The sequence below is a fragment of the Miscanthus floridulus genome, chromosome 18 (assembly GCF_019320115.1).
Source record: "Miscanthus floridulus cultivar M001 chromosome 18, ASM1932011v1, whole genome shotgun sequence".
In the NCBI taxonomy this organism is placed as follows: Eukaryota; Viridiplantae; Streptophyta; class Magnoliopsida; order Poales; family Poaceae; genus Miscanthus; species Miscanthus floridulus.
This window is the reverse complement of record NC_089597.1, coordinates 119,173,916-119,199,639: the sequence shown is the minus strand read 5'-3', so window position 1 is coordinate 119,199,639 and position 25,724 is coordinate 119,173,916. Positions and strand designations below refer to the sequence as shown.

General features: G+C 47.6%; 3 protein-coding genes, 10 non-coding genes and 2 pseudogenes across 14 annotated transcripts; 14 read left to right on the top strand and 1 right to left on the bottom strand.

The window, feature by feature from the left end:
- The first annotated feature begins 4,035 nt into the window (after positions 1 to 4,035).
- On the top strand, positions 4,036 to 7,210 carry LOC136521916 (peroxidase 3-like). The gene is made up of 4 exons (XM_066515689.1): positions 4,036 to 4,473; positions 4,607 to 4,798; positions 4,924 to 5,086; positions 6,461 to 7,210. The coding sequence occupies exons 1-4, from the start codon at positions 4,252 to 4,254 to the stop codon at positions 6,883 to 6,885; spliced, it is 1,002 nt and encodes a 333-aa protein (XP_066371786.1). The 5' UTR covers positions 4,036 to 4,251; the 3' UTR covers positions 6,886 to 7,210.
- Positions 7,211 to 9,377: 2,167 nt separating this feature from the next.
- On the top strand, positions 9,378 to 12,315 carry LOC136520625 (thiamine-repressible mitochondrial transport protein THI74-like). The gene is made up of 4 exons (XM_066514200.1): positions 9,378 to 9,870; positions 10,447 to 11,033; positions 11,147 to 11,567; positions 11,751 to 12,315. The coding sequence occupies exons 1-4, from the start codon at positions 9,831 to 9,833 to the stop codon at positions 12,062 to 12,064; spliced, it is 1,362 nt and encodes a 453-aa protein (XP_066370297.1). The 5' UTR covers positions 9,378 to 9,830; the 3' UTR covers positions 12,065 to 12,315.
- A 754-nt stretch (positions 12,316 to 13,069) lies between these two features.
- On the bottom strand, positions 13,070 to 16,860 carry LOC136521856 (pentatricopeptide repeat-containing protein At1g03540-like). Of its 2 annotated transcripts, none has more exons than XM_066515617.1 (2): positions 14,396 to 16,860; positions 13,070 to 14,317 (listed from the first exon to the last, which is right to left on the bottom strand). In XM_066515617.1, exon 1 carries the CDS (start codon positions 16,778 to 16,780, stop codon positions 14,918 to 14,920), a length of 1,863 nt encoding a protein of 620 aa, XP_066371714.1. In that variant the 5' UTR covers positions 16,781 to 16,860; the 3' UTR covers positions 13,070 to 14,317; positions 14,396 to 14,917. The 2 variants fall into 2 exon arrangements, with proteins under 2 accessions (XP_066371714.1, XP_066371715.1); XM_066515618.1 differs by having other exon boundaries at positions 13,070 to 14,538; positions 14,716 to 16,860.
- A 262-nt stretch (positions 16,861 to 17,122) lies between these two features.
- Positions 17,123 to 25,453, top strand: LOC136524484 (vacuolar sorting protein 39-like; annotated as a pseudogene).
- On the top strand, positions 17,245 to 17,340 carry LOC136525021 (small nucleolar RNA Z157/R69/R10). The gene has a single exon (XR_010776355.1). It is a non-coding gene; the product is annotated as a small nucleolar RNA Z157/R69/R10 (small nucleolar RNA).
- LOC136525022 (small nucleolar RNA Z157/R69/R10) lies at positions 17,419 to 17,521 on the top strand (annotated as a pseudogene).
- LOC136525055 (small nucleolar RNA snoR80) lies at positions 17,594 to 17,728 on the top strand. The gene has a single exon (XR_010776385.1). It is a non-coding gene; the product is annotated as a small nucleolar RNA snoR80 (small nucleolar RNA).
- Positions 17,924 to 18,012, top strand: LOC136524998 (small nucleolar RNA R38). The gene has a single exon (XR_010776335.1). It is a non-coding gene; the product is annotated as a small nucleolar RNA R38 (small nucleolar RNA).
- On the top strand, positions 18,099 to 18,182 carry LOC136525050 (small nucleolar RNA snoR20a). Its single transcript, XR_010776380.1, has one exon. It is a non-coding gene; the product is annotated as a small nucleolar RNA snoR20a (small nucleolar RNA).
- LOC136525044 (small nucleolar RNA Z107/R87) lies at positions 18,291 to 18,399 on the top strand. Its single transcript, XR_010776374.1, has one exon. It is a non-coding gene; the product is annotated as a small nucleolar RNA Z107/R87 (small nucleolar RNA).
- LOC136525020 (small nucleolar RNA R30/Z108) lies at positions 18,466 to 18,565 on the top strand. The gene has a single exon (XR_010776354.1). It is a non-coding gene; the product is annotated as a small nucleolar RNA R30/Z108 (small nucleolar RNA).
- LOC136525047 (small nucleolar RNA snoR77Y) lies at positions 18,645 to 18,727 on the top strand. Its single transcript, XR_010776377.1, has one exon. It is a non-coding gene; the product is annotated as a small nucleolar RNA snoR77Y (small nucleolar RNA).
- LOC136525028 (small nucleolar RNA Z112) lies at positions 18,867 to 19,052 on the top strand. The gene has a single exon (XR_010776362.1). It is a non-coding gene; the product is annotated as a small nucleolar RNA Z112 (small nucleolar RNA).
- Positions 19,172 to 19,257, top strand: LOC136525064 (small nucleolar RNA U31b). Its single transcript, XR_010776393.1, has one exon. It is a non-coding gene; the product is annotated as a small nucleolar RNA U31b (small nucleolar RNA).
- LOC136524917 (small nucleolar RNA SNORD14) lies at positions 19,332 to 19,450 on the top strand. The gene has a single exon (XR_010776264.1). It is a non-coding gene; the product is annotated as a small nucleolar RNA SNORD14 (small nucleolar RNA).
- Positions 25,454 to 25,724: the final 271 nt, after the last annotated feature.

Sequence of the window (25,724 nt, the reverse complement as noted above, 5' to 3'; positions counted from 1 at the left end):
ATCCAACTCGCTTTGTACTATACCAAGTTCCAATTATTTGAAGAGTTGTTTAAGAATTAAGATCCTTTTTTTTAAATGTACAGTACCATTTCATTCGCCACAAAGTACACACACATATACACGCATATATACGTAAGTCAACTCAACTACAAGTCTACAACAATGTTCTTAAAAAGTGGCATGGTGTAATTAAAAATGCTATATCTGCTTGCTTATGATTTAGTGGGTCAATTAGCGCACATTGTTAGTCATGATTTAGTGTATTATGCGTGTGGACTCAATAATTGTCCCCTTCAGGACCATTGTCTGCCAAGTGCCAACTACTCGAGCTGGAATGTGGCAGCATGAAGACTTCCTTCAGCAAACATTCTGCTTAAAAATCTGCTATTACGGCTTGCATTCCATGACAGAGTAGTGTGTCATGGACTCAAGGCTGTATGCATGATCAGCCGCCACTGCCTAGAAAAAAGTAGTGTTGCACTAGCTAGCTATAAGCTAGGCAGTACGGGTGATGAGCATGCATGCACATTATGCCCGTCATGATGGTGCATATGGAGTATCCACACCATACACGATACACCAGATCAGATGCTGAGCTGATTCTGTTCTTGAGAGCAGTCAGGAATAATAATGTCTAGACTGGTCCTGAAACACATGATCGAACTAAGCTGCTGAGAGGCGTTGCAAAAGAAATTTGCAGATTCTTGTTTAATTTGTAGGCTGCTCTCGTCAGAGGAAATAAAGCAAAATTAAAGTACTTCCTAGGTTGGCATTGCTTGTAACCCACAGCTAGCAATGCATGAGAGAGACCATTTGATCCTGGTCACACGCTATTCCAAAAGATCTCCATTTGAGCAAAGCTAAGGCCTTGTTTAGTTGGGCACTAAGTTGGCGCCGGCCGAATTTGCCACGCACTGTAGCTACAGTAAATTGTTTGTTTTTATTTGATAATAATTGTCCAAACATTGACTAATTAGGCTTAAAACGTTCGTCTCGCAAAGTACAACCAAACTGTGCAATTAGTTTTTAATTTCGTCTACATTTAGTACTCCATGCATGTACCGCAAATTTAATGTGACGGGAAATCTTCTTTTTGCATAGTGTCAAATTCTGGAATTTGGAGGAACTCAACACCCCCTAAAAAGAACCATGTTTACGCTGCGCTAGCCTAGTAGCTATAGGCCGGCTATGGATCAGGGAGCTGAGGAAGCAAAAGATGTGGAAGAGGGGGAAATGCTTGCTTTGCTTGCTTGCAGGGAAAGAGTCATGCTTTTCATGGGCTTCACTTGACTCTCCCTTTCCTGTTTCCTCCTCTGTAAGACTGTAAAAATAAAGCCTCAGTTCCAGTGTTTAATTACCTTATCTCGCAGTCGCAACAGTAAAATGTGATGCCGAATCTGGGTTACGGACGGTTGGGTAGTCTGCTTCGTCTATCTTGTATCTATCCGTTTATCGTTAAAATTATGAACCAATGGAAGCAGTGTTCTTGGTGACAATGCAAACAACTGGACGGCCGGCCGGCTTGTCAAGGCGACTGGTGGCCATCCATCAGTGTGGAAGCTGTCGGTGAGAACGACGAGACGACGGGAGAGCTAGGGCCCAGGACCAGGACCCAACAAGAGCAAGAAACATGGGTATTCGGTGAGCAGTGACGCGCCCTAACCACCCTGCACCTTTTACTTTGGAGGTCATCTCATCTCATCTCATCTCCGGATGGTTCAGTAGTTCGGTATATGGCCGTGACAACGAGCACCCGTGTGTCGTCTGTGTAACAGAAAGAAAAAAAAAAGATAAAGGAAAGGAAGCTTCATGAGCAGGAGCAGGAGCAGGAAGCCAGGAACAGCAGAGCAGGCAGCTAGCACTCTAGCAGGGCAGGAGCGTTGCGTCCGTCGCTTGCCATCGCTGGGATTCTTGGTAGCCTCTGCTTTCAGGAGTACGTAGCCATGCGCCTATGCCCTCCGTACCTACTCCCGTCGTGAACTCCGTACCTACTCCCGTCGTGAACTCCGTGATAGTAGGTGAACATGCATGTACACAGCCACTAGAGCGCCAACCATGGCACGATGCGTCTACGGTCTAGCTACTGCTCTCTACTCGCCCTGCTTGCTGTTGCAGTTGCAGACCTTATCCCTGAATGATCATAGCCGAACCAATCGACAGCCTGTTCACTCGGTCATATTTGGCTTATAAGTCATGACTTATCAGTCAACTAATAGTATTTTTCTCTCACACCAAATAAGTCCAAACGATCAGGGCGTGCAGTTGCTGGTGACAACTTAAACTGATATTCCTCAATGCGCTGTACTTGTACTTACCAGATCATACATTATTGATGAAGAGAGGGGGAAGTGCGGAGACGTGTCCCAGCTCCAGTCCCCAGCACTGCAGATTTGCCGCGCGCCACGGCTGTGAATGGCTGGTAGGGCTTTGTTCGCGTGCGCGTGTGGACGTGGGTGCCTGTGCCTCCTCCTCTCTCGCACTGCTTGGAATCATGGACGCACGGAAAGGAGGTGCTCGAAAGCGTAAAGAAACCCCCACCTCGTGATGGGGCAGGGGCTCCGCTGTAGCACACCCTACCGGCGCGGCGGCTAGGCTAGCATACCACGCACGGGCACGGCGAGACTCTCCTGTCCAATCTCCAATCTCCAATCTCAATCCGTGGGTCCGTCCGTTGCGAGATGGACATGGAAAGCCGACGGTTTTTCGCTCCATTACGCCACACGCCGTCCCGTGTGCTCCCATCGTCGTCCCTGGTTCAGTCCAACTGAAGAAGCCTACGACTGTAGAGTACGTGTCGTACACGTACCAATGGCGCGCCTGAAATTTTCAGACGACGACGACGGGCGAGGAGGGACTGAGGGCCAGCTTAGTTCCAAAATTTTTGGTAAAATGGGCACTGTAGCATTTTCGTTGTTATTTGACAAATAGAATTCAATCATAGTCTAATTAGGCTTAAAAGATTCGTCTTGTGGATTTCGTCTGAACTGTGTAATTAGTTTTATTTTTTATTTATATTTAATACTTTATGCATGCGTCTAAAGATTCGATGTGACGGAAAATGTGAAAAATTTTGCAAAATTTTTGGGAACTAAACTGGGCGTGAGGGAGTACCAAGTTGGCGCAGAGTACTACGTGCGCACTAGGAATCGATCATTTGCTAGGGACGGCAGTTCGTTGCAGGAAGCAAAAGAAGAAGTATCGGGCGGGCAGAAGTCCACGCGTACAATCACCTACTACGCCTTGACTTGACGGGTGACACCTGGAGCAGAGTTCGACCGCCGCTGGCGCTGGCGCTGGCGCTGACATGCCGCCGGCCGGCCGGCCGCCCGCCCCGGCGTCGTCACGACCTCCATTTGCGCGCAGCAGGTATAGCAGAATCGTGCGTGCGTACTGCGTACCGGCCGACCCAGTAGCGTACATACATCGACCATACGTACGATCGAACTGGGCAAGCCGTTTTACCGACCACACGCAGGTCGGCAGCAGGTAGTTAGACTGACGGACCCGGCGCTGTCCGCCCGGAGAGACGGAGACCGCGTCGTCCGCTTCTCAGTCCCCTACCGACTCGCTCGTCGTCAGAACTCAGAATATCCAGTGCGCAGCGGCATCGCAGGGCAGGGCAGCGGTGGCAACCGAAGACAGTAGACACCTACGCCTTGATGGGTGACAGCGGGCAGACGAGCAGAAGTCCACGCGCACATCCAACCTACGCCTTGATGGGTGACACTTGGAGCGGAGACCGCCGCTGGCACCGGCGCTGACATGCCGCCGGCCGACCGCCCCGGCGTCGTCACGACCGGCCTCCTCCATTTGCGCGCGCAGCAGGTAGCAGACGCGTGCTTGCGTACGGGCCGGCTCAGTAGCGTACATCCACCATAAGATACGATCGAACTGGGCAAGCCGCTCTACCGACCATACGCAGGTAGTTAGAGACGGAGACCTCGTCGTCCGCTTCTCAGTCCCCAGAATATCCGATGCGCAGCGGCATCGCAGGGCAGGGCAGCGGCACACGAACCCCACTAGCCAGTAGACAGTAGACACACGTCAGACGTCACCGTGCCTTGCTGTCCGGCACACTGTGTATTTATAGCGCAGCACCGGGCTCGGCACCTTGCTTGTACCAGCAAGAGCTCGAGACCGGTCGACGAAGTCAGTTGACACGGCGGAGAGCGAAGCTTGTATTGCAGCCTGCTTGTAGGTGCAGCCACTAGCTAGCCAGCAGCAGCACTACTGCAGCAGTCGATCGAGGCGATGGCGGTGAGAAGAATGGTGCTGGCGGCGGCGCTGGTGGTGGCCGCCGCCTCCGCCGTCCTCGCCGGCGGCACGCGGGCGCAGCTCAAGGAAGGGTTCTACGGCTCCACCTGCCCGCAGGCGGAGAAGATCGTCAAGGAGTTCGTCAAGGCGCACATCCCGCACGCGCCCGACGTCGCCGCCACCCTGATCCGCACCCACTTCCACGACTGCTTCGTCAGGGTACGTAGCACTGCAGCTAGCTAGCTAGCATGCCAGCGTCCTGCCTCAGCTGCCTGCGCGCGTGCGCGCCGACGAATACCGATCGATGCCAATGACCGACTCCGCCATGCTCGATATTGCTCCCCTGCCGCAGGGCTGCGACGCGTCGGTGCTGCTCAACGCCACGGGCGGCAAGGAGGCGGAGAAGGACGCGACGCCCAACCTGACGCTGCGCGGCTTCGGCTTCATCGACCGCATCAAGGCGCTGCTCGAGAAGGAGTGCCCCGGCGTCGTGTCCTGCGCCGACATCCTCGCGCTCGCCGCCCGCGACTCCGTCGGCGTCATCGTGAGTGCTCCTCACTCCTCACTTCCTGAGCGCCCCCATCTGCATTATTAGCCCCCGGCCGCCCGCGCTAGCTCACGGCTCACCGGCAAATAAAGCAATTAAACGCGGACGCATCATGCATGCAGGGCGGGCCGTTCTGGAGAGTGCCGACGGGGCGGCGCGACGGCACCGTGTCCATCAAGCAGGAGGCGCTGGACCAGATCCCCGCGCCCACCATGAACTTCACCACACTCCTCCAGTCCTTCCGGAACAAGAGCCTCGACCTCGCCGATCTCGTCTGGCTCTCAGGTACTCCATTACCGCCACCATTCTGAGCTCAGCTACACTGCTTATTTGTTATTTCACCTGACGATGACTTCACCATCATTCAACAATTTGCTCAAAAAAGGAGAAACAAACAAGAAGGTTATCTTTTCACCTGTCAATCAATCATCTTAATTTACACAGACAGACAACTGACATGCCAAGGAACTAGACAGATTAGCAGTGACAGGTCTGACTAGTCCTCAGGTTAGAATTAGAAGGCGCACTTGCAAGTTTATCTGTTTATATATTAAACGTGTGCTGATTCCAACCAACGGCACCGAGCCACCGACAGCGAGTGATGTTGCATTCCCTTTCGCTGGGTCAGAACGTAACTAACTAACTAACTAACTATCCATAAAAGACTTCGTTCTGTGGGTCAAAATCTACATCAAAAGGTGAAAGTTCAGCGCCTAACAGTATTTTAGTGACGGTACATGCATGCACAAACCAATGTTAGGCAGCTTAGTTTTGTCTTTCTAGAGTGAATACGTTGCCAACAGAAAAAGGAGGCTTTTTAAACTGGGCAGCTGCAATTATGTTCATCTTCAGTAGTGTCAAGCACAGCTGAGTAGAGTGTAGCTGACAGCTGCACATCGTCCTTGAGGAGAGAGACAGCATGTTAGTACTAGTTAGCATCTAAAGGATGGTTTTGCCCTGCCTATGCATGTACTGGAGTTTGGTAGCCGGGAAATGATTCAGTACGACAGAGAAGATAAATTTGCCTAAAAACCTAGTTATGAGGATAATTGAAAGAGATTGTAGGTGATCACCCACTACATTGCATCCCGGGCAGAGGCAGGCTTAACTTACAGCATTCTTCAGAGCAGGTCATCTTGCTTGCTTAAAGTAAAAGAAGAGATTGATGGCATGTGGAGAAGGAGAACTTGGGCGTCCATTCTTCGTATGTGCATGTCTGCATGACATTAATCGGCAACCTCTTCTGATGTCGACATGCACGCTGCTGCCAACTACCTTCCACCGGTCTATTCCAATCTAGTATATCATAGATGATGAGGCTTTAGTATATACTCCTATATGCAAACACCAGACAGAGGATACTTCTGAAATGGTCCTTTTCCTAGAACAGATGCTTCTGATGAAGTAGGTTGATGTTGCCTTCAAATACGTGCCTCATATTTATAACCTGCCGACAAATATAAGGATATACAGTAATTGCAAAGCAATTCAGAGAACACTGATAATTTCCTGAATAGCTCCAAAAACTATACATACACTGAACAATTCAGACATTCCTAATCACTTTGTCAACGAGTTATATTAGCGCTGCTGCTGAATGCTGAATGCTGAATGCTGATGCTGATGATAAACCACAACCAATTCCACTTGCGTGTGCAGGGGCTCACACGATCGGCATCTCCCACTGCAACTCCTTCAGCAAGCGGCTGTACAACTTCACGGGGCGCGCCGTTCCTGGCGACGCGGACCCGTCACTGGACCCGCTGTACGCGGCGACGCTGCGGCGGAAGTGCAAGACGCTGACGGACAACACGACGGTCGTGGAGATGGACCCGGGGAGCTTCCTCACCTTCGACCTGAGCTACTACCGGGGCGTGCTCAAGCGGCGGGGCCTGTTCCAGTCCGACGCCGCGCTCATCACCGACGCCACGTCCAAGGCCGACATCCTCAGCGTGGTGAACGCGCCGCCCGAGGTGTTCTTCCAGGTCTTCGCGCGCTCCATGGTCAGGTTGGGCGCCATCGACGTCAAGACCGGCTCCGAGGGCGAGATCAGGAAGCACTGCGCCTTCGTCAACAAGCACTAGCGCGGCGGCCCATCTGGGACGCCGGAATTCATGCGGGAAATGGCTCGATTGCTCATCGGAAAATCCTTGTCAGATACATGCTCTGCATTTGCAGGCGTTCTCGGTGGTGTGGTGATTGGTGAACGTTAAATTGTACATCAGTGCATGGATTTTGTTGTTTAATTTGTACGTTCAGTTGATTTTTTTTCTTGTATTCTTTTGGTTCCTTTACTCTTGTTATTGTTTTGTTTTTGTGACCTTTGCAACTGTAATTTTATTTTAGTGAATGGTATACATGGAGATATGTGATGATAATAAGGTGAGATTCCAATCATGTCCTTGCACCACTGTCATTTCGATCATGTTGTATGTTATTTTCCCTGGAAGGAAAGAAATAAAAAAATTTACGAGTGAAATGAATGAAAGTAGCTAAAAGCCCAAAACCTTGTTCGTGGTGCATGTAGTAGAGAGCAGGGTTCATATTAGTCCCACTTGATTTCTATGGAAGTGTGCTCTTCTTTCCCAACGTGCCATTGTGTGCAACCAAGGGGTGAAAAAAACGAGAGGTCAATGGTCCAAACATGTCAAATGTCTTCACATTGCGTAGGAATGGTAATAGGTACCCAAAACCCAATGGCTAAAAACCCTATTAGGGTGCAGGTATGGGGCCTTTTTAACCCCCATGAGTATGCTATTGGGGACATTTCTTCCCCCATCAGGTACATCAGTACGGGTACATTCCCTTCTATCCCATACTCGCTACCCAATAGGGGACCCGTTAGCAGATAATGGCTCTGTTCGCTTATCTTATAATCCGTCTTTTTCAGTTTGTTTTTTCAGCCGGAATATTGTTTTTCTCTCACAACAAAGCAGCCGGAACAGTGTTTTGTCTTGTTTTTTCATCGAAGTGAACAGGGACAAATAGGTGGATCTAGAACGCAGGAGGGTACTATTTAGCAAATGCATATACTGAAAATCCTAGCCCTCTTCTCTAATCCTCGTGTTGCGCTACTTATCAAGTGGCGAGTGTGGGTTACCCGATGGGTAATCGTTATCCATCGAGTGATGAGAATGGGTTTTTTTACCCGGCATGGATAGTGGGTGCGGGTGACGAGGGGGGGGGGGGGGTGTTATACATTAACGGGTGTGGGTATGTGGGCTTTTCTTCCACCGGGTTCCCCTACCCGCTGCCATCCCTAACATTGCGGTAGAGGAGCCACTATAGCTACACAAATTTGAGTCAACTACGGTAGACCAATGTACGTGGCAGTACCTGCTTATTATAACAACGATTGGCCGTATACAGAACTATGATGGTATGCAGTAGCTAATCTTATCGTTCATTATGAGGATAAAGAGGTAGATCTAATGGGTATACTTGGTGGGGCACGACATACTCTAATATCACCGAGATGCTTGGACCATATTGGGAATGAATGATTTCCCTGTGGGGCCATGACTAACGAATGCTGCCACGACTAGGAGGTGCGACATAAGCATGTGAAGAAAGGGATGGACGGTGGCGAAAACCAAAGCATCTTGAACAACTAGGATCTTCTCCAACTCCGCGATCACAGAGAAGAGGGATAAGCAATGGTGGCCGGGAAGCAACAACAGAGCATGGTGGCTGCAGCGGAGCCGAACGTGGTGTGGCGCTTGTGAAGGGTGGTGCACGCCATCTTGTATTCCTGTAGTTGTTGTGTTGTGCCAAGGCCCGCTATTGGGTCGTAAGCTCGCCATGGACCTCCACCACCGTGGAAAGATTGGGGGAAGGCGTTCGATGAGCTCTTTCTCTCCTTCCACCATGGCCACGACCGCCATGTCGTCTCCTCCTACGACACTGCCAGCGTGGATGGGTTGTTCTCATGCCATACGTTGGGCTCGAGTTTGGAGTTCCACAAGCACTCACGTGACATGCGGTCAAATTCAGCTGAAGCAACACGTTGTTGTCCACCTTACGAGGTGAGATGGAGGTGGGCTCAACCTACTCGGTGATGCCATTGCGCAACCGCCAATAACACCACGACGAGTAGCCCATTCAAGAGTTGCACCTCCGGCATCATCTTCGTCTCCGCCTGGGGCGTCATCCACCTGACCACCATATGATCTTCTAGCGCAGATTCACACTCACCAATCATACGCCCACTAGCAGCACACATCCTATGATGTTATTTGGGTAACCTAGTGGCCCGTGGTGTAAGACAGGACACCAGAAAATAATAAACTAACTCTATAGAATCTCTACACATTTTTTTTCTTCAAATTAGGCGTTATTTCATTGGGTTACCCAACTTAACTTTACATCCCTAATATGTCGTCAATGGCACGCACCTAATTCCTGAAGAACCATCGCGGTCATGCAGCAAGAGGGGAGGTTCACTGTCACGAGCTCCACGATAGTCCAAGTATTCGTCGGCAAATTAAATTTCAAACCAAATAAAAAATGAAAATAGTTAGGCCGCTTGGCTGAGGCTGACACTGGGACCCACGGCAACAAGAAGAAGCGACCGAGCCGGCACCAACCGCCGACCGTGGGGGACGCACGCCCACGGCCACCCGCACGGCCGCACCCCCCACCTCCGAATCCGCGTGCGGCTGCGAGCCCTTGTCGTCCAAACTCGCCGGCACCGTCGCTCCCCGGGCCCGTCAACGGCCGGCCGCCGCCGACCTCCCCGCGCACTGCACCGTCCCTGCGGAAGCGCGAGCGGGGTCGCCTCCTCGACTCGCCCCCAGTCGGCCAGCTGCTAGCGAAGGCCCCGTCGCCACGCCGGCGCCGTGCCTCGTGTGCCTGGCCGCAGGGTAGTTGGTAGGCGCGTGCAACCACCCCCGTCGTTGTTGCGCGCAGCGCGCGGATGCCCCGGTGCGTGGCTCTCTGACGCGGTGGTGAGGCTGCCGAGGGGGGCGGGCGGGGAGGTCTTGGATCCGGGTTGGTCGGCGACGTGGCGGTGTCCATAGAGATTGGATCCATGGGCTCGTCCTCCCAGCACGATTCCATCTCCGCATCAGGTAACTCGGCTCTCGTCGATAAACTTCCTAGCAAGCGGTTTCGTCATACAAGGATGTGGATTACGATTACTTGCCTATCAAATTTCCTGATAGAATGAGGTTGCGTGCTTCTCTCATCTTATCTTTCGTTATCACTACTACAATGATTGGCATATCAATGGGCGCCAATCTCGTGGGGGCTGTGCAGACATGGGTTGGTTTTCAGTTAGGAGCCGTTCCCTGGTTTGCAATGAGTGAATTGGGCACACCATTTGAAGAAAAGAAGCAATCTGTTACTGGTAATGGGACATAAGGTTGGTTTTTCAGTTAGGAGCCGTTCCATGGTTTGCAATGAGTGAATTGGGCACAGCATTTGAAGAAAAGAAGCAATCTGTTGCTGGTAATGGGACATAAGCAGGAACATGCTGGTCGCGGACAAGTTATAGTTGATACCCTTAATCTTCCAAACTGAAAATATATGTTCTGCCTAAATTTTGTTCCGTATAGGCGTATACTATAGATGACAGATGTCTCAAGCTCTTAGCGAATTGGTTTTTCTACACCAGATGTTGAGCTTATGGTTACTAACCTTAACAGGAAGTTTGGAGTCTGCTGATGGCAGCAGAAGCAGCATCAACAAGTGGACCAAGATTATGAGCACAAACTCGTGGAGATGGTGCCTAGGGTTGATTTACATCGTTGCTGTTGCCGGTATATGGATTGCCGCTAGCTACATCGTGCAGTCTGTCGTGGATGCCGGCGTCTCTCCGTTCTTGATCACCTACATATGCAATTCTCTGTTTGTTGTCTACATTCCCATAGTTGAGGCTGCCCGGTACTTTGAGGATTCTATTGGCGACTTTTGGACAAAGTTGAAATTCAAGGATGCTGAAAGCCTGCAGCAGGCTTCTGACCTGGAGAGTGTGAATCTTCTTCAAAGTGGGGGGCATGAGATCAGTGTTGCCTCGGATCAAGCACAAACAAGGCCGTCTGAAGACACTTCAGTTCCAGATACAAGCTTCCCTGCCCAGACGGAGCTAAGTGTTGTAGCTTGCAGCAAAGGGTTGGATGCAAAAGGGCGGTGGACACGTGCTCGTGTGGCCAAAGTGAGCATGCTAATCAGCCCCTTTTGGTTCCTTGCACAGCTTACATTCAATCTGTCTCTAAGATACACCACTGTTACGGTAAGTGTTACTAAGAAGAGCCGAATGCTACTTCCATATTTTATTGAGACTAACTTTCTTTTGTCATATCACTAGTTGGTCTAAAATATGCTTCTGTTTCTGTGAACTTGCAGTCCAACACGATCTTGAGTAGCACGTCTAGCCTCTTCACTTTCTTGGTTGCATTAGTTTTTCTTGGAGAGACATTCACATGGTTGAAGCTAATTAGTGTGCTTCTCTGCATGGGAGGTACAATAATTGTCAGCCTGGCTGATTCAAGTAGTTCAGTTAATTCCATTGCTACAAATCCTCTCCTTGGAGATTTCCTGTCCATTGTTTCTGCTGGTTTATATGCTGTGTATATCACCTTGATTCGAAAAAAGCTGCCTGATGAGAAAGAAGGTCAAGGACAAGTGAGCATGGCTCAGTTTCTGGGATTCCTGGGACTGTTTAATATGTTGTTTTTTCTTCCTGTTGCATTGGTGTTGAATTTCACCAAGCTTGAGCCATTCCACAAGCTCACATTGGAACAAGTTGGTCTTGTTGTCGGAAAAGGTAGGTTTGCTCTCTATTCATGAAAGTTCCCTACTGTCTAATTCATAATGCAAACAATAATACTGCAATGCCGTATCTCAATGATATGTAGGAATACCTTGTAGAAATATTGAGGACCCATTAATAAAATTACACGGTGAGAAATGAACTGCCGCTAATTTATGATTTCGACATTCTTTGCAGGTTTGATAGACAACGTTTTGAGTGACTACTTGTGGGCAAAAGCGATCCTTCTCACAACAACTACGGTCGCCACAGCTGGCCTCACAATCCAAGTTCCAATTGCTGCCATTGTGGACACGCTCACCGGTCATGCTCCTCATCTACTGGACTATATTGGAGCTGCTGCTGTCCTAGTCGGTTTTGCTGGGATCAACATACCAGTTGGAGAGTCTCCACAGGTTGTCCAGCAAGAGCAGGAAACTCCAGTTGTTAGCATGGTTGATGACCCGATTCATTTGCCCAGCAGTACCAATGCCACTGATGTTGTCTCATAGTTGCCTGGGACCGTGTGATTTATCAACACTGTATAGAGGGGGGGTTGGTCAGATGAGTGGTTTCTTTGTTTTTCCTTAAGCCGTGCCATCAGGACAAGAGATGAACATGGACTTAAGTTAGAGTAGCCTACTTAGTTTGTTCAGAATTTTGTGTAACAAGTGTTTTGGGATCTGTATTTTATTTTATCTTGTAATTATTTACATCTGTACAACCAGTTTCATAGGGAAGAGTAAATTCTGTTTGTGATTCATGGAAGGTGCTCGTTTCTAGAAGGGTATAAGTAGCTGAAAATTGTATTATGTATATGGTGAAACGCAGGCAATGGTAACTGCGCCTATATGTAAAGAGGGGTTTTAAGCCATATGGTCCTTCCAAAAAGTTGAAAATTCCAACCATCAGAAACAAGTTGTTTTACTAACACCACAACATTAGCTTTAAGACACTTTTTTGTCACTCTATCCTAAAAGGTCTTCTGTCTTCTCGATTGGAGTAATATTACAGGATCGAGTCCTCTTCAATCCTGAAGGACCGCAGCTAGTTATGCTTCAGGTGAAAAACATGTCATAGATTATCAAACCAGGCACAGCTAAATGTGTTTCTCCTTACAAAAAGAAGCCTACAGTTTTGGACAGCTTGCTTGACAAAAGAGGCTGTGGTTGCAAACTGTAAAGCAGATATGATGATCTTTGCAGACCAAATTGATCCTGATTTCCATTAGTTTATGGCCCCGTTTGGCCGGGCTCCGGCTCCTGCACTGTTCACCTATCGGCTCGTGGGCGGCCGACAGGACACTACACTGTTCACCGGAGCCGTTTTTCTCTCTCCTCCTTTCCTCTCTCGCTGACACCATCGGAGCCGGAGAAGCTCGTTTTTCTGGCTCCCGCGGCTCCGGCTCCCATTGGCACCTATCGGCTCGTGAGCGGCCGACAGGACGCTACAGTGCAGGAGCCGGAGCCCGCGGGAGCCCGGCCAAACGGGCCCTATTTTTTCGAACCAGAGTTTTTATTAAAGATTAAATTTTAATGTCAATACAAAGGAGGGCAACAACGTCCCTAGAAACAGAATAAAAAACACTCGACCCTCACGGCGTCTAATAGCTATCTGACATAACTCGTGCGCCACTTCATTCTGATCACACCTAATCTTCAAGACTTGCTCTAGGCGATTAAGAGAGGTCACTTTCTCGAAGAACTTATTGGATCAGTGGTTGTATCAATGATCTCTCTTGACATCGCGCCTTGAGCTTTCCAGCCACTGCAGCACAATCAGCCTCCAGGATAAATGAGCAATGAGCCCAGAGAGCCGCAAGACCGATACCTTCGAGACAGGTTGCAGCCTCAGTTCCTTCAGCATCCCAGCATTAAGAAAAGCAATCGCCAGGAAGTAAGTTTTGGCTGGCCCTCCCAGTCCCAGATAATCATGCCCACTGCTGCTGAGCCAGTGTCAGACTATCAAGGTTAAAAGCCCCATCAACATTAATTTTTCGAGTACCCTGACATGGCGGCATCCAGCTCTTGCACAAGACTTCCTTGGTATTAGCTGAGGACTTAGCACTCCATGGTAGAAACTTCCCTTTACTGCTGTAATCAACCTGCTGCCACTGTTGTCGGACAAGTGACAGAGAGTCCTATATACTGGGCTAGGAAAACAACTGAACCATGCATGGATATCTTGCCATTAGCTTTTAAAACATCAGTCCAAACAAACCGATCCTCCAAATGATCATTAAGAAATTTGCTTTTACCTCCTCTGTACAGTTAGACAAGAGAACGAGTAGTCAGTCTGGCCCTGTCCATTGATGTCATTTCTGCAGGTAAGGTCAATTACTTGTGCATTTCAAATCTGAGAGCAGCTGCATGGACAGGAATCACATGCATGGAAGCGGTCCTCCATGTCATGATCACACGACTCACAATTAGCCTGTGTAGATAAGTGTCGAAAGCATTTGATAGCTCGAGGTAGCAATCCGTTGTTTATGACTTTCCGTGCAAAGATTCTGATTTTTGCCTATCTTGAGCTCCCATAGCTCCTCCCAAATCCGTCTCCCTTCCTCAGATGTTGAGTTTCCACCAGTTTTACCACAACATGGTGCAAGTGGCCAAGCACATGGCAACTCTATATGCACTCCTGATTGTAAACAGTACAGTTTTTCTTTTTCATAATGACACACAAAGCAGTCCTGTCGTCTTTTTCACCAGGAAGCTCGATCTTCAAATTTTCGGCAACGTCATATGGATAGAAAAACCTCCTCACTGCAGTTTCATCCCAAGAGTTAGATTGAGAATCAATTAACTGATGCACCCACCGAAGACGGCAAACACGGGTACTACCTATTGGTCTCAGTTGTGTCCCCGAGGAATCCAGTCATCCCTCCATATCCTTGTATTTTTCCCATCACCAATCCTGTACACCACACCAAGTTTTAAAAGCTCCAATCCATATTCAACTCCTCCTCATGTTTGGGATCCATCAGCTGCTGGAGCAGTATCAAGTAAGTTACCCTGAGGGAAATATTTAGCTTCCAAAAGACACACACAGAGGCTATGTAGGAAGGCCCCAGCCTCCATGCCCGTCTAGCAAGTAAAGCCTGATTGAGAACTCTTAAATCCTTGAAACCCATACCTCCAGAATCCACTGAATCTTTTCTTACCATTTTCAGATCCTCACCCGAAGGCCTGTATGTGCTTCATCAGATCATCACATAAAGTCAGTGGAAGTTTGAACACACTCATCACATATGTAGGGAGGACTTGTGCAGCAGATTTGGAACAAGACCTGCTCAAATTCATCCGTACAATCGAGAAATGACTTTAAACATTATTTCAGATACCAGAATCACCGCCAAAGCTATATCAGTCATATGGACTGCATTTCCTGATGTCCTTAGAGGCTACAGGTTGTGAGGCTGCCTCCTTAGCATTACACATGTATAGTTTGCTTCTGTTTACATCAATCCAGCTTGTTCCGGCTTCTTTCTTTACCTTCCTTGATTTCATCAGCCTCCTTACCTCTACAGCGTCTTCCCATCGCCCAATCGTCCTATACACATTTTCAAGAAGAACATAGCTCAGGTGGTATTGAGGTTCTAATTCCATCATCTTCTTTGCAACCCTTACTGCTACATCTGGGTTAGTATGTGTGGCGCAGGCACCAAGGATTGCTGCCCACAGTGATGAATCATCTCTAAATGGTGACTTGTTTACAAGATCTTCAGCCTCTTCTAGAAGCTCTACTCTACTGAGGAGGTCAACAATGCAATTGTAGTGTTCAATACCAGGGGGGATACCATAGTCCTTGCTCATTGAGTTGAAGTAGTTCCTTCCCTCCTCAACCATCCCAGTATGACTACAAGCAAAAAGAACGCCAATGAAACTGATGTAGTCTGGCTTGACCCCTTCTCTAACCATCTCATTGAACAGGCTGATGGCTCGCTCACCATGGCCATTCTGAGCACAACCACAAATCATGGCATTCCAAGTAATCATGTTGCGGACACTGCTCCTTTTAAAAACTCTGTAGGCGTATTCTACCACACCACATTTCGCGTACAGGTCCACAAGTGCGGATTCAACAATGACGTCTCCGCAGCCTCTCATCCTTATAAAACAGCAGTGGATTTCTTTTCCTAGCTTCACTGCAGACAGACCAGCACAAGACCGCACAAGAGTTCCAAAGCTATACCAGTCATTGTCCTCCACATACATCTGTCGAAACAATGAGAGAACCATCTCATGCTTCCCGCTTTGACAATACCCCCCAAGCAGGGCACACCATGAAACTGCATTCCGGACCTTCATCCTGTCGAACACCTTGCGTGCATCCACCATCATCCCACACTTGGCATACATGTCAAGTGTGCTGCTCTCCACGATCACGTTCCCACACAGGCCACGTGTCACAACCTGCGCGTGCGCCTCCCTACCCTGCCTCGCCCTCTTCAAGTTCCCCAGCGCCGTCATCATGGAGCCAAATGTGCAGCCGTCCGGCCAAACCCCATCTGTTGCGAGCATAGCCCGGAACCACCGCAGGGCCTCATTGAACCAGTCGTTCCGCACGAATGCTGATATCAACGACGTGTAGCATATCCCGTCCGGGGCGCGCATTTCCTCGAACGCCCTCCGCGCGTCGCCCGGCGCGCCCGAGTGGCCGTACATGTCCACGAGCGCGCTGAGCACGACGCCATCGTCGCCGTACCCTCGCACGACGGTGGTCCCGTGCACGCAGGCTCCCGCGCGGAGGTCGCGCAGCACGGCGCACGCCTTGGCGGAGGCGGAAAGCGCGTGCGCGCTGGGGGCGACGTCGTCGTCGGCGCCGTAGCCGCCGGCGGCCATGGTCCTGAGCTGGAGGAGCGCGCGGCGCGGGAGGCCCGCACGGAGGAAGGCGGCGAGGACGGAGGAGTGCGCGACGACGTCGCGGCGGGGCAGGTCGTCGAACGCCCTGAGCGCGTGGGGCAGGTGGTCCGGGAGACGGACGTAGAACGCGAGCAGCGCGTTAGCGAGGTAGCGGTCCGCGAGGAGGCCCGCCCGCGCCGCGCGGGCGTGGAGGCCGTAGCCGAGGCGCGGGGGCAGCGGGCGGTGCAAGAGGACCGCGGCGAGCGGGAGCGGCGAGGAGGAAGCAGAGGCGGCGGCGAGGCGCGCGGCGGCGGGAAGGTCGCGGGACTCCAGGAGGCGGAGGACAGCGGCCACGTCGTGCGGCGTGACTGGGGACGGCGGCATCTTGTTTCCGGGTCATGAGTTGACGGCAGCACGGCGCGCCGGCGGCGGTCGGAGCGGCGACGAGTCACCTCGGGGCTCGGGCTCGGCCATACTACTTTTTATTATATCTTTTTTGAGGGAATGATGCCCTTATTGCGGATCAATCTACCTGGCGAAGCCCAAGCAATGCAAATAGGCCCACAAAAGCCCAATCAGTGTAAACAGGCCCATGAAATCTAGGTTTTCTTCTTTTGTACAACCAGAGGCTATAAATAATCACTTCACCCTGCCTCTTTCCTAGGGTTATGGCTTCCACCACCGGCTGCCGCCGCCGCCTACGGCGACAACGCTGATGCTTCGACAATGCATCCTTCGCAGCTCTTGCTCTACGTCCTGTCGGCGCCCTGCGTCTACTGTACTGTTGATTTGGTCTGCTGTTCTGTTTCTTTTTCTCTCTCTCTATGTTTGCACTGGTTGAGGTTGTGATAGGAGCGGTGATGAACAATCTTTTGTGGACTAGAGTTTCTGATACTACCACGGTAGTATTTGACGACCAAACCCTTGGCTGTCTGAGCTCCCAATTATCAGTATTCAACCTTTTTTACAGTTTATTATACACTAGGCCGGTCTTTATTTCCTGCTGCAATGGTTGAATGAGATTTCGAGTAGTGATGAACAACTATGTTTTGGACTAGAGTTTCTGATGCTGCTACTTTGTTGGTGGTAGTTGAAGACCGAACCCTTGGCTGTCTGAACTCAAATCTCACAAACTAGCATATTCTTTGTTTGTTACATTGTTGTTATTAGAAATATGTTTTGTTACATGCGTCCATTACCAATTCCGGAGGATGATTTCGTTCCTCACGGTATAATGGCTCGGGCGCAACAAGCTATTCTCTTGATGTGTGGTTATATCCTGATTGGTGGCGTTCTTATGCCAATCCGATCCTGGAAAGGCCACATATATTCATTCACGTGTAAACTTGCTAGATATTGCTTGCTTTTTTGCCCACTTGTTTCGGGATCTAAATGATGTGCAACTTCGAAAGGGAAAGCGTTCAATCTTTGTGATTGTGACGTACCATGGCAGTTCTTTCATATTGAGTAGGAAGATCTGATAGATCCATGAAACTTGTATTTGTTTCTATGCTCTGCTCTGTTTAGAGATGTGGATGATGATAACACAAATAAAATACAGTTATCCCTGTCTGATTCCTTCAAAAGGGTGCTGATAACATTGTTCTGACACATTTATGTATTTAAAAATTTAACATTTTTTTTGCACGAGCTTTTTATTTTAAGTAATTGGAGCAATCTTTTACTATGGTCGTTGATCTTGGCCTTTGATGACATGATGGTTACAGAAGAGGCAAAATTTTGTCAAATCTGTTGATATTTATCATGAACTAGGACGGTCTGAGGCCATTTGATGACCATGAATCCTTCTGGTAATTTGTGCCCAGTTGTTTCCTTAAACAATCATTAATGATTTTTAAATGTTAGATTAGATTGGTATTTGGATCAACAAAAGAGTGGCCGTGGCGACTTGGAAATATTCAAGCTCAACAGACCAAATCACATGTCCATCTCTATTGATGAGATTGATCTGTATGCTGATTATCCCACTGAACAGAGCCAATTTCTTTTTTCGTCCTTGTTTTATTACATTTTAATTTTTTTTCTGTCTTTTAATTAACAATTTTTTATGGTGTTGTGATGATGTGAAACAAGCTCCCTCTTCTGAAGGAATTGTGGACACTTGCTGGCAGAATCGAACCAATTAACCCTATTGCCACCACTGAGTAACTATTCTCCCCTGAACGTTTTTTTGCTGTTGCTTGCTTTTCTGGTCCATGAACTATAAATAATGATGCACTGTGTAGTTACTCCTTTGATGATTAGTTATACATCTGGAATTACCGTCAGATTTACTTATGACGACAGTTGTCTGGCTTTCTGAGGATTTATCTCACTTTTGTATATCCTATCTGTTTTACCCAGCTTAAGTTGCTTGTCTATAAGTTACTATGAGGTTTGATACGATGTGCATTATTATTGTTTCATGCCATCTTTTTACAATCAATATGCAAATCAGAATTTGTATCTAGTCCCTGTGAAGATCTCAAGACCTACCGATAGGAAGTGCCGTTTGACACTGTAACCAGCAGCTGGCTCTCTCAGCTGCAGGTGTCCATCCAATCATAACCTCTGTGGTTTGGTCTGTGATGGGGCTCACGCCTGCAGTTGTTTGATTCATCTGTGGTGTGTGATTTAAATCGGGTCTCCGAGGGATTCTACATGACCTGTGATGCTTTGATTTGTTGTTGATTCTTTGGTTCTTGTGGATCTTTAGTCAGAACGGTGTTGTTTTGCCTTATTGTGATTTTGTTTTGTTCATTGCTGGCTGTGTTGGAGGATGATGATATGGTTTTGTCGCCCCAGTCTTAGGATCCGGATTTCTGGACCTGTGCTGATTGACATGTTATCGAATCTGACTCCATTTTCTAACTATGATTTGTACTTAGCATTTAGCTATGATGCATTGATTGGACCTAGGCATGTTTAAGTGCATTGCAAATGATGATAAAATCAAGGCTTGTTTCTCTACATTCGCAGTTGCCGCCTAAGAGCTTTCGCCTTGCCAGGCTTGAGAGCTAGTGCTGCTAAATCCTTCCTTGGATGTCTGATGCAATGCCATGCAATTCTTTCTTATTTCTCTGCATGTCTTTTCCTGCTTTATGTAATCTTGGTTTGTGAAGTTTCCTGTTGGTTTTTTTGCTTTTGTTAGAGCTTGCTAATAGTTTTATGTGTTTATAATGGTTTCTTGTTGGTTTTGATTAAATTGTTTGCTATGCAAGATCAGCTTCTTGTTTGGACTTTGAAACTGAAATCAGTCCAGGCAATTGGCAATCATCCTGCCATCTTGCGAGATTCAATCCGAGCCAGCTTAAACTCACCTGGATCTGACACCCTGATTTTCTGGGCCCTTTCGGCTGGTACATGTCTCTTCTGCTCAAAGAATCGTTTGTCCTTGGTTGTTTCGTTTGAGAGGGATGTATCCGAGAAGTATTTTGATGGATGTATCGTCCTATGGTTGTTTATTTGGTCGTTAGTGTTGTTATTTTTTACTATAACTGTCATACTCAAGATGAACTAAACAGGAAACAACATAGCTGGGTGTTGGTTCGAGTCTTACTGGTAGTTACGGTCGCTACTCCAATGTCGTTACCGTCGCTGAGCTGCGCACCGTGTTGGCGTCTGTCGGGGACTCGGTTCAAGCACGACTGCCACAGCATTATCGACCAGGCTCACAAGGACTGAATGTGAATGCCAGAAATCTTGAGTACAACCAGATGATGCGGCAGGTTCCGCTAAGTTCTGTTGAGAATGTGTGGAGGTGGAGGCTCTCCGGTCTCTTTTTAGCAGTACTGTATAAAATATGAAATAAGTACTATTATATTTGTCATGAGATCAAGTTTCATATTTGTCATGAGATCAATTTGGTAAGTGTTTTGCCAAGGAGAATCTGGGACTGAAATTTCTACCAGCCAAATGATTTCGTTTTAAAAATCATTGCAGCTAAATTATTTCTGATAGTCAAATGATCTCTAGGGGCAATAACTATTTTGTATAGCCCCCTCTACCTTTTTGATTATCCCTTTGCTCGCATCCCATCCATACGGTGTCAAATGTGCATGCCTTCCTTTACCATCCAAAACCCCGTTGCCTACCTCACGCCACACATTGACAATCTATATACAACGAGGTTGGTCCTATGCCATAGATAATGAACTCCATGTATTTTTCGGTATAAATAAATATAAAAACAACAATTCTAAAAATGAAATGCATAGATAATGGGTCTTACGGTTGTCTGCTTGAGGTAGTGCTCAAAGCAGGCCCCATTGTTCACTAGATTTTTATAGTATTAGACAACACGGCTTGTACAAGCCGATGCATCGCAAAAATGAAATATTCTCGTTCTCGTACTTCGTACTTCTAGAAATATGAGATCTCAACTATAGATGGTCGAATGGTCTACTTGACCTCGAACGAACATAAAATGAAATATTCTCATTCTCGTACTTCTCTAAATATGAGATCTCAACTATAGATTGCCAAATGGTCTACTTGGCCTCGCACGGACATAGGCTAGCTAGGGCATTACTCGTTAGACAGTCTCAACAAGGAACCCATATTAGCACATAAACCTAAAATAGATAGTAAGAAACCTAAAATCAACCTCTGATGAGGACATGAGCTCCAGCGAGGTTGTCCTAATCGAGAAGGAGACCCGAAACTCATCCGGTTCGAGTCACCAAGGTGGAGGCACAAATCAAGTTCGAGTCCATCTCGGGTTCCAGGACCAGTCTGTCATAAAACTGGTCACACCGGCGCGTCCGGACTTTGTTTTTGACGATCCACGTATGGATGGAAAGCTAATTAGATAAGAAAGCCAATGCAAGTGGTCTCACGTCAAAAGCCCTTTGGAATCAACAGGATTCGTCGAAACAAGTCAGCGTCCAGAATCTGTCAGAGAGCTGCGTCACCGTCTTTTGGTCCGTTGGACCGTGTATCGTGTTTGGGCCCATTAGGGGCGCGTCTAGGGGGGTGATGTCCGGGGCTCTATAATTAGTAGCCGTCGCTCTCCTTAGGGTTTGAGTTTTGTTTAGTTCTTGATTTTCTCGTGAAACAGACGTCGTTTTACTGCAACTGTGTCGCCAAGGCCGCTTGCTATGAACCAGGGCCCATGTTCTTAATCTTGTTCGTCTGTGGCGATTAGTCCTTTCGAATAAAGACTTGAACTCCTTCTTGTTATCATAAGCCTCATATTTATTTGTAATTTCTGATTTCGTTCATCCCGTTCTTGCTTGTGTTCTTGATTCGCTTGCAGGAAAGTCTTCTCGGCGAGGTCAATCGTGTTCGCGTGGTTGATAACCAACGGAGCAATGGTGTAACAGTTGCGGAGGTCCGAATCAGTCTTGGTTCAAAGCCTAGATCGTGAACGTCGAGTCTCCACCAATCGACACTATCGTACCTATTGGAAGATCGGACCTTATCTACATCAGCCTCCAACAGAGTACCTATACGGGAGACCTATTTTGGGTTGCCTGAGAGGCACAACCTAAATATGGGCATCCTCTCTCCTAGAAACTCATTTACAGAAAGGATTCTCTTTTGGGTCTGTTTGTTGGAGAAGATACCGAATAGGTATTAAACCTTTTGCCTATAGCGCTACCCAAAGGACGAATGGGTCTTGTATTTTGGGTGTTGTTATTAGAGATAGCCTTAGTTCGTTAGACGTCAAGCCAGCACAGCACGCCTGGCTTAGCGGGCTCTGTCATGCCTGCCCACGCGCTGCACCTTAGGCACGAGTAGCTGGCCCGTCGGCCCAAAGAACCCGGCATGCTTAGAAAATGCACACATAGAAAAAAAATCGAATCCAATTGCTTGAAAAAATTGATTCCATTCTTTAGAGTTCACACGACTGCACATAGACATGTGGAAATGGAGATGGAATGGGGGCGCTAGGGTTTAAGGAGTCAGAAAGGCTAGCCGGAGGATTATATATGGTGGGAGGTGAAAGTGCATTTGCCCCCTATGTGGGTTTTAGTGTATTGATGACATCCAAATTAGAGACTAATGTGATCTTAATGAGATATGTCGTAGCTATTAGTCCCATGAAAGATTCAAACAGTTGATAAAGATGAAATGGTATCCCTCAATTCTTGAAGTTGTAAAGGCGGACGAACTCAAAGCGCTCTCCAAAGGTTTTATTTTTGTTTTCGAGTTTAGAATCCGTCGCACTATAAAGAGGGATGCAAACTCAGTTGGTCTGAGGAAGATAGTGCTCAAGCATAAAAATAAAATCAAAAGAGAGACACTTTAGCACTCCACAAGCACATAGAATATTTTTGGGAGAATGATGTTCTTACTCCTGTCCAATAAGCTAATTGTGATTTTGCCCTTCTTTTTTCAACTTTGTGTTTTTACCCTTGTTATTTTGAACTGAATGGCCCATTTGCCCCTGCTTTTAACGCCCGTCAGATGGACATGGATTAAACGAATTAAAAAAATTCTAAATCAGAAAAACAAAGTCAAAATGACCATAGTGCCCATTATCCTTATCTCATCGTCCCAAACGCATAGGGCGTCGTCGCTCACATCGGCTTGGGCGCGGCTTTTCCAGCGGTGGCGGCTGCAGAAGCGGGAGGCCACGACTCCGGTGCCTGGACGCGGCTCCCGGCTGCGCCTGGTAGCGGGTCTCCGCGTCGCCTCCTCCCTTCCTTCCTCTGCTCCTCCTCCCCACGCAGGCTCCCGTGCATAGCGCGTATGATGCTGTCGAGCTGGTGGCCGACGTGCCGGGCCACATCGAGGCCGTAGCCTCCCACGCTGGGAAGCTCCTCGTCGCGGTTTCCAACACCGAAGGCTTCCTCTGGGGCTCCGACTGCTCCCTGCGCATCTACTCCGCTCCTTCCCCCTCCTCCGACGGCGGCGGCGAGATCCGGTGGGACGGGCCCTATGCGCTGGAGCGGCAGGAGCCGCGGTTCTGGCGGCGCCCGCCCTTAGCCATGGAGGTCAGCACCAGTCGCGACCTCCTGATCTCGCTCTCCGAGTGGGTCGCGCTCCACCGCCTCCCCGGGCTCGAGACCGTCGCCGTCGTCTCTAGCAAGACAAAGGGGGCCAACGTGTTTGCCTGGGACGAGCGGCGGGGCTTCCTTGCCGTCGGTCGACAGAAGCGACTGACCGTCTTCCTCCTCGACAGTGAGAACTCATTTGCATTGCCTATTTGTTTGTTACTACTATGATTCCAGTTTATTTTTTTCTCCCATGGGGTTGACCATGCGATCGGTTTAGGTTTGGTAGAATTCCAATTGGAGGATTGGAAGTGGGAATATGTTGGGTTGTGGAGTGCGAATGTCAGATCGATTTTGTTTGCTTAAAGAGGTATAAAACTAGCACAAAATCGAGTAGTTAATCTGTTTAAGTTTTAAAACTGTATTGAGAGTTTTGAACTTCACATTGATCGGTCAAATTTTCTATTCAGAGATATACCATGGTAGTATTCAGTAACTATTTTCATCTCTAGTCAGTCTTCACGCGCCTACATGCTGAGCCCATTAAAACCCTGGTACACTGTTGTTGAAATTCTTTTTTTTAGATTTAGTGGCATTGGTATTATCTATGCTTAGCCTAATCTAGTTCTTCAATAGGTATGGTTTCCCTGTTCCACCTTATTAAAACGTGTGCCTGTCATAATTGTGAGAACAGAATATGTTTCATGGAAATCCGTCTCTTTCAGAACTTTTTTTGGCAGGCAATGTGTGACTGCATCCACATTTGTAATTTGAGAAAGCTTCTGATGTGTCTCTGTTTGTCAGGTGGGAGAGAATTTGTTGAAGTGAAGGAATTTGGAGTATATTTTGAAATCAATGGCCTGGTGTGGTGATAACATATGTCTTGGAATTAGGCGGGAATATATGATAATAAATAGCATGACTGGGGCACTAACAGAAGTGTTTTCTTCTGGGAGGATCACTCCTCCTTTAGTTGTGCCTCTTCCTACTGGGGAACTGATCCTTGGCAAGGTATAATACTTCAATTTTTGTGATGCTGTGTCCAATTCCTGTCCCATTTCATAAATCTGTTAGATGGCAGATCTTTTTTTGGTTCCAAAGTGACATTAGTCTATGTTTTACGAGAAGAGTGGCAGATGTTCTAACAATGTACTTATCTCCATTTTCTAATTTAAGGGGAATCTTATCTTGTGAAATTCTGAAATGTTTATGTCAAAGTTGATGTAAGACCCTTAGCGCTCAGGTATTCTTGTACTTATTGGCGCTCAGGTTTGTTGCCCGTTCCTATTGGCGCTCAGGTATTCTTATCTAACTCTGTTCATGGTTTGTTGCCCGTTCCTATTGGCGCTCAGGTATTCTTGTCCAGTTTATTAATTATGATATGATGATTGTGTTGGTGCCAGTATTTGGGTTCATGTCCCGTCTTTATCATTTTGTCCATCTCCGGTTAAATACAATAGTTCTAATTACTCTGTTAGACTGTTAGTAGCTGGCAACCAATTATAAGATATTTTAAGATCAGTTAAACATTGATATATGTTTTAACAGATATAGTACATGGTCCTTTTTATCATGCTTAGTTTTGTTATGGTTTTACCTTCCCTCTCATTTCTTTTGAGAATGTTCATGTTGCAACTCTATTTGTAGGACAATTTTGTTGTGCTACTTATGTAATAAGTATTAAATCCCATTGTTTAGATCAATTAATGGTTAATAATGTCTTGTACAATCAGTAAATGCTGGAATGGACATGGTATATGGTTATTTGAGTGTTCACATGAAATGCATTCCTCAATCATCTGTTCGTTTTACCTACATTGAGCAATCTACAGATTATGATACCTCACAGGTTTGAGAAAATTTTGGACGATATTGTGTTGTGTTGCCGGACGCCGTGACCTACAGCGGGACGTGGACGTCGGCGCCGACTTCAGGAGGTTTCACCGGGAGAAGGCGGCAGCGTCTAGGGCTACGCCGACGCTGGACACACGGAAACACGGCGGAGTCCAGTCCACTGTCTACATATGAATCGATCTCTGTAATATCCTATGTAATCTTCCATCCCAGCATTATGAACCTTTTGGTCCTAAAATTTTGAATATTTATCAATATTAAATCCGAGTTCAAATAATTGTAAGTTGTGCCAAATATGTTTGACCAAATTTAATCAATTGTCAGCATACAATAAAAAAGTCTAATTTCAAATCAGGGTAAAATCACAATTAGGCATAACAAACAGGGGCAAAATCGCATGGGCATTCATGTCTTTTAGTACAAAGTTTAACACCGTTAGGGGTGGATGACGGAGCAGGGGCAAACTTGTGCTTCATGAATGGCACAGTAGGGGTAAATTCACAAAGTCAAAAAAATAGGGGCAAAATCACAAT

What these genes read in the sequence shown, in the direction of transcription:
- LOC136521916 (XM_066515689.1), top strand. Translation starts at nt 4,252, where the DNA reads ATGGCGGTGAGAAGAATGGTGCTGGCGGCGGCGCTGGTGGTGGCCGCC. An exon ending in TCCACGACTGCTTCGTCAGG is followed by an intron (nt 4,474 to 4,606) that starts GTACGTAGCACT and finishes CCCCTGCCGCAG; the next exon opens with GGCTGCGACGCGTCGGTGCT. An exon ending in CGATCTCGTCTGGCTCTCAG is followed by an intron (nt 5,087 to 6,460) that starts GTACTCCATTAC and finishes TTGCGTGTGCAG; the next exon opens with GGGCTCACACGATCGGCATC.
- LOC136520625 (XM_066514200.1), top strand. Translation starts at nt 9,831, where the DNA reads ATGGGCTCGTCCTCCCAGCACGATTCCATCTCCGCATCAG. An exon ending in CGATTCCATCTCCGCATCAG is followed by an intron (nt 9,871 to 10,446) that starts GTAACTCGGCTC and finishes TAACCTTAACAG; the next exon opens with GAAGTTTGGAGTCTGCTGAT. An exon ending in TGGTCTTGTTGTCGGAAAAG is followed by an intron (nt 11,568 to 11,750) that starts GTAGGTTTGCTC and finishes CATTCTTTGCAG; the next exon opens with GTTTGATAGACAACGTTTTG.
- LOC136521856 (XM_066515617.1), bottom strand. Translation starts at nt 16,780, where the DNA reads ATGCCGCCGTCCCCAGTCACGCCGCACGACGTGGCCGCTGTCCTCCGC.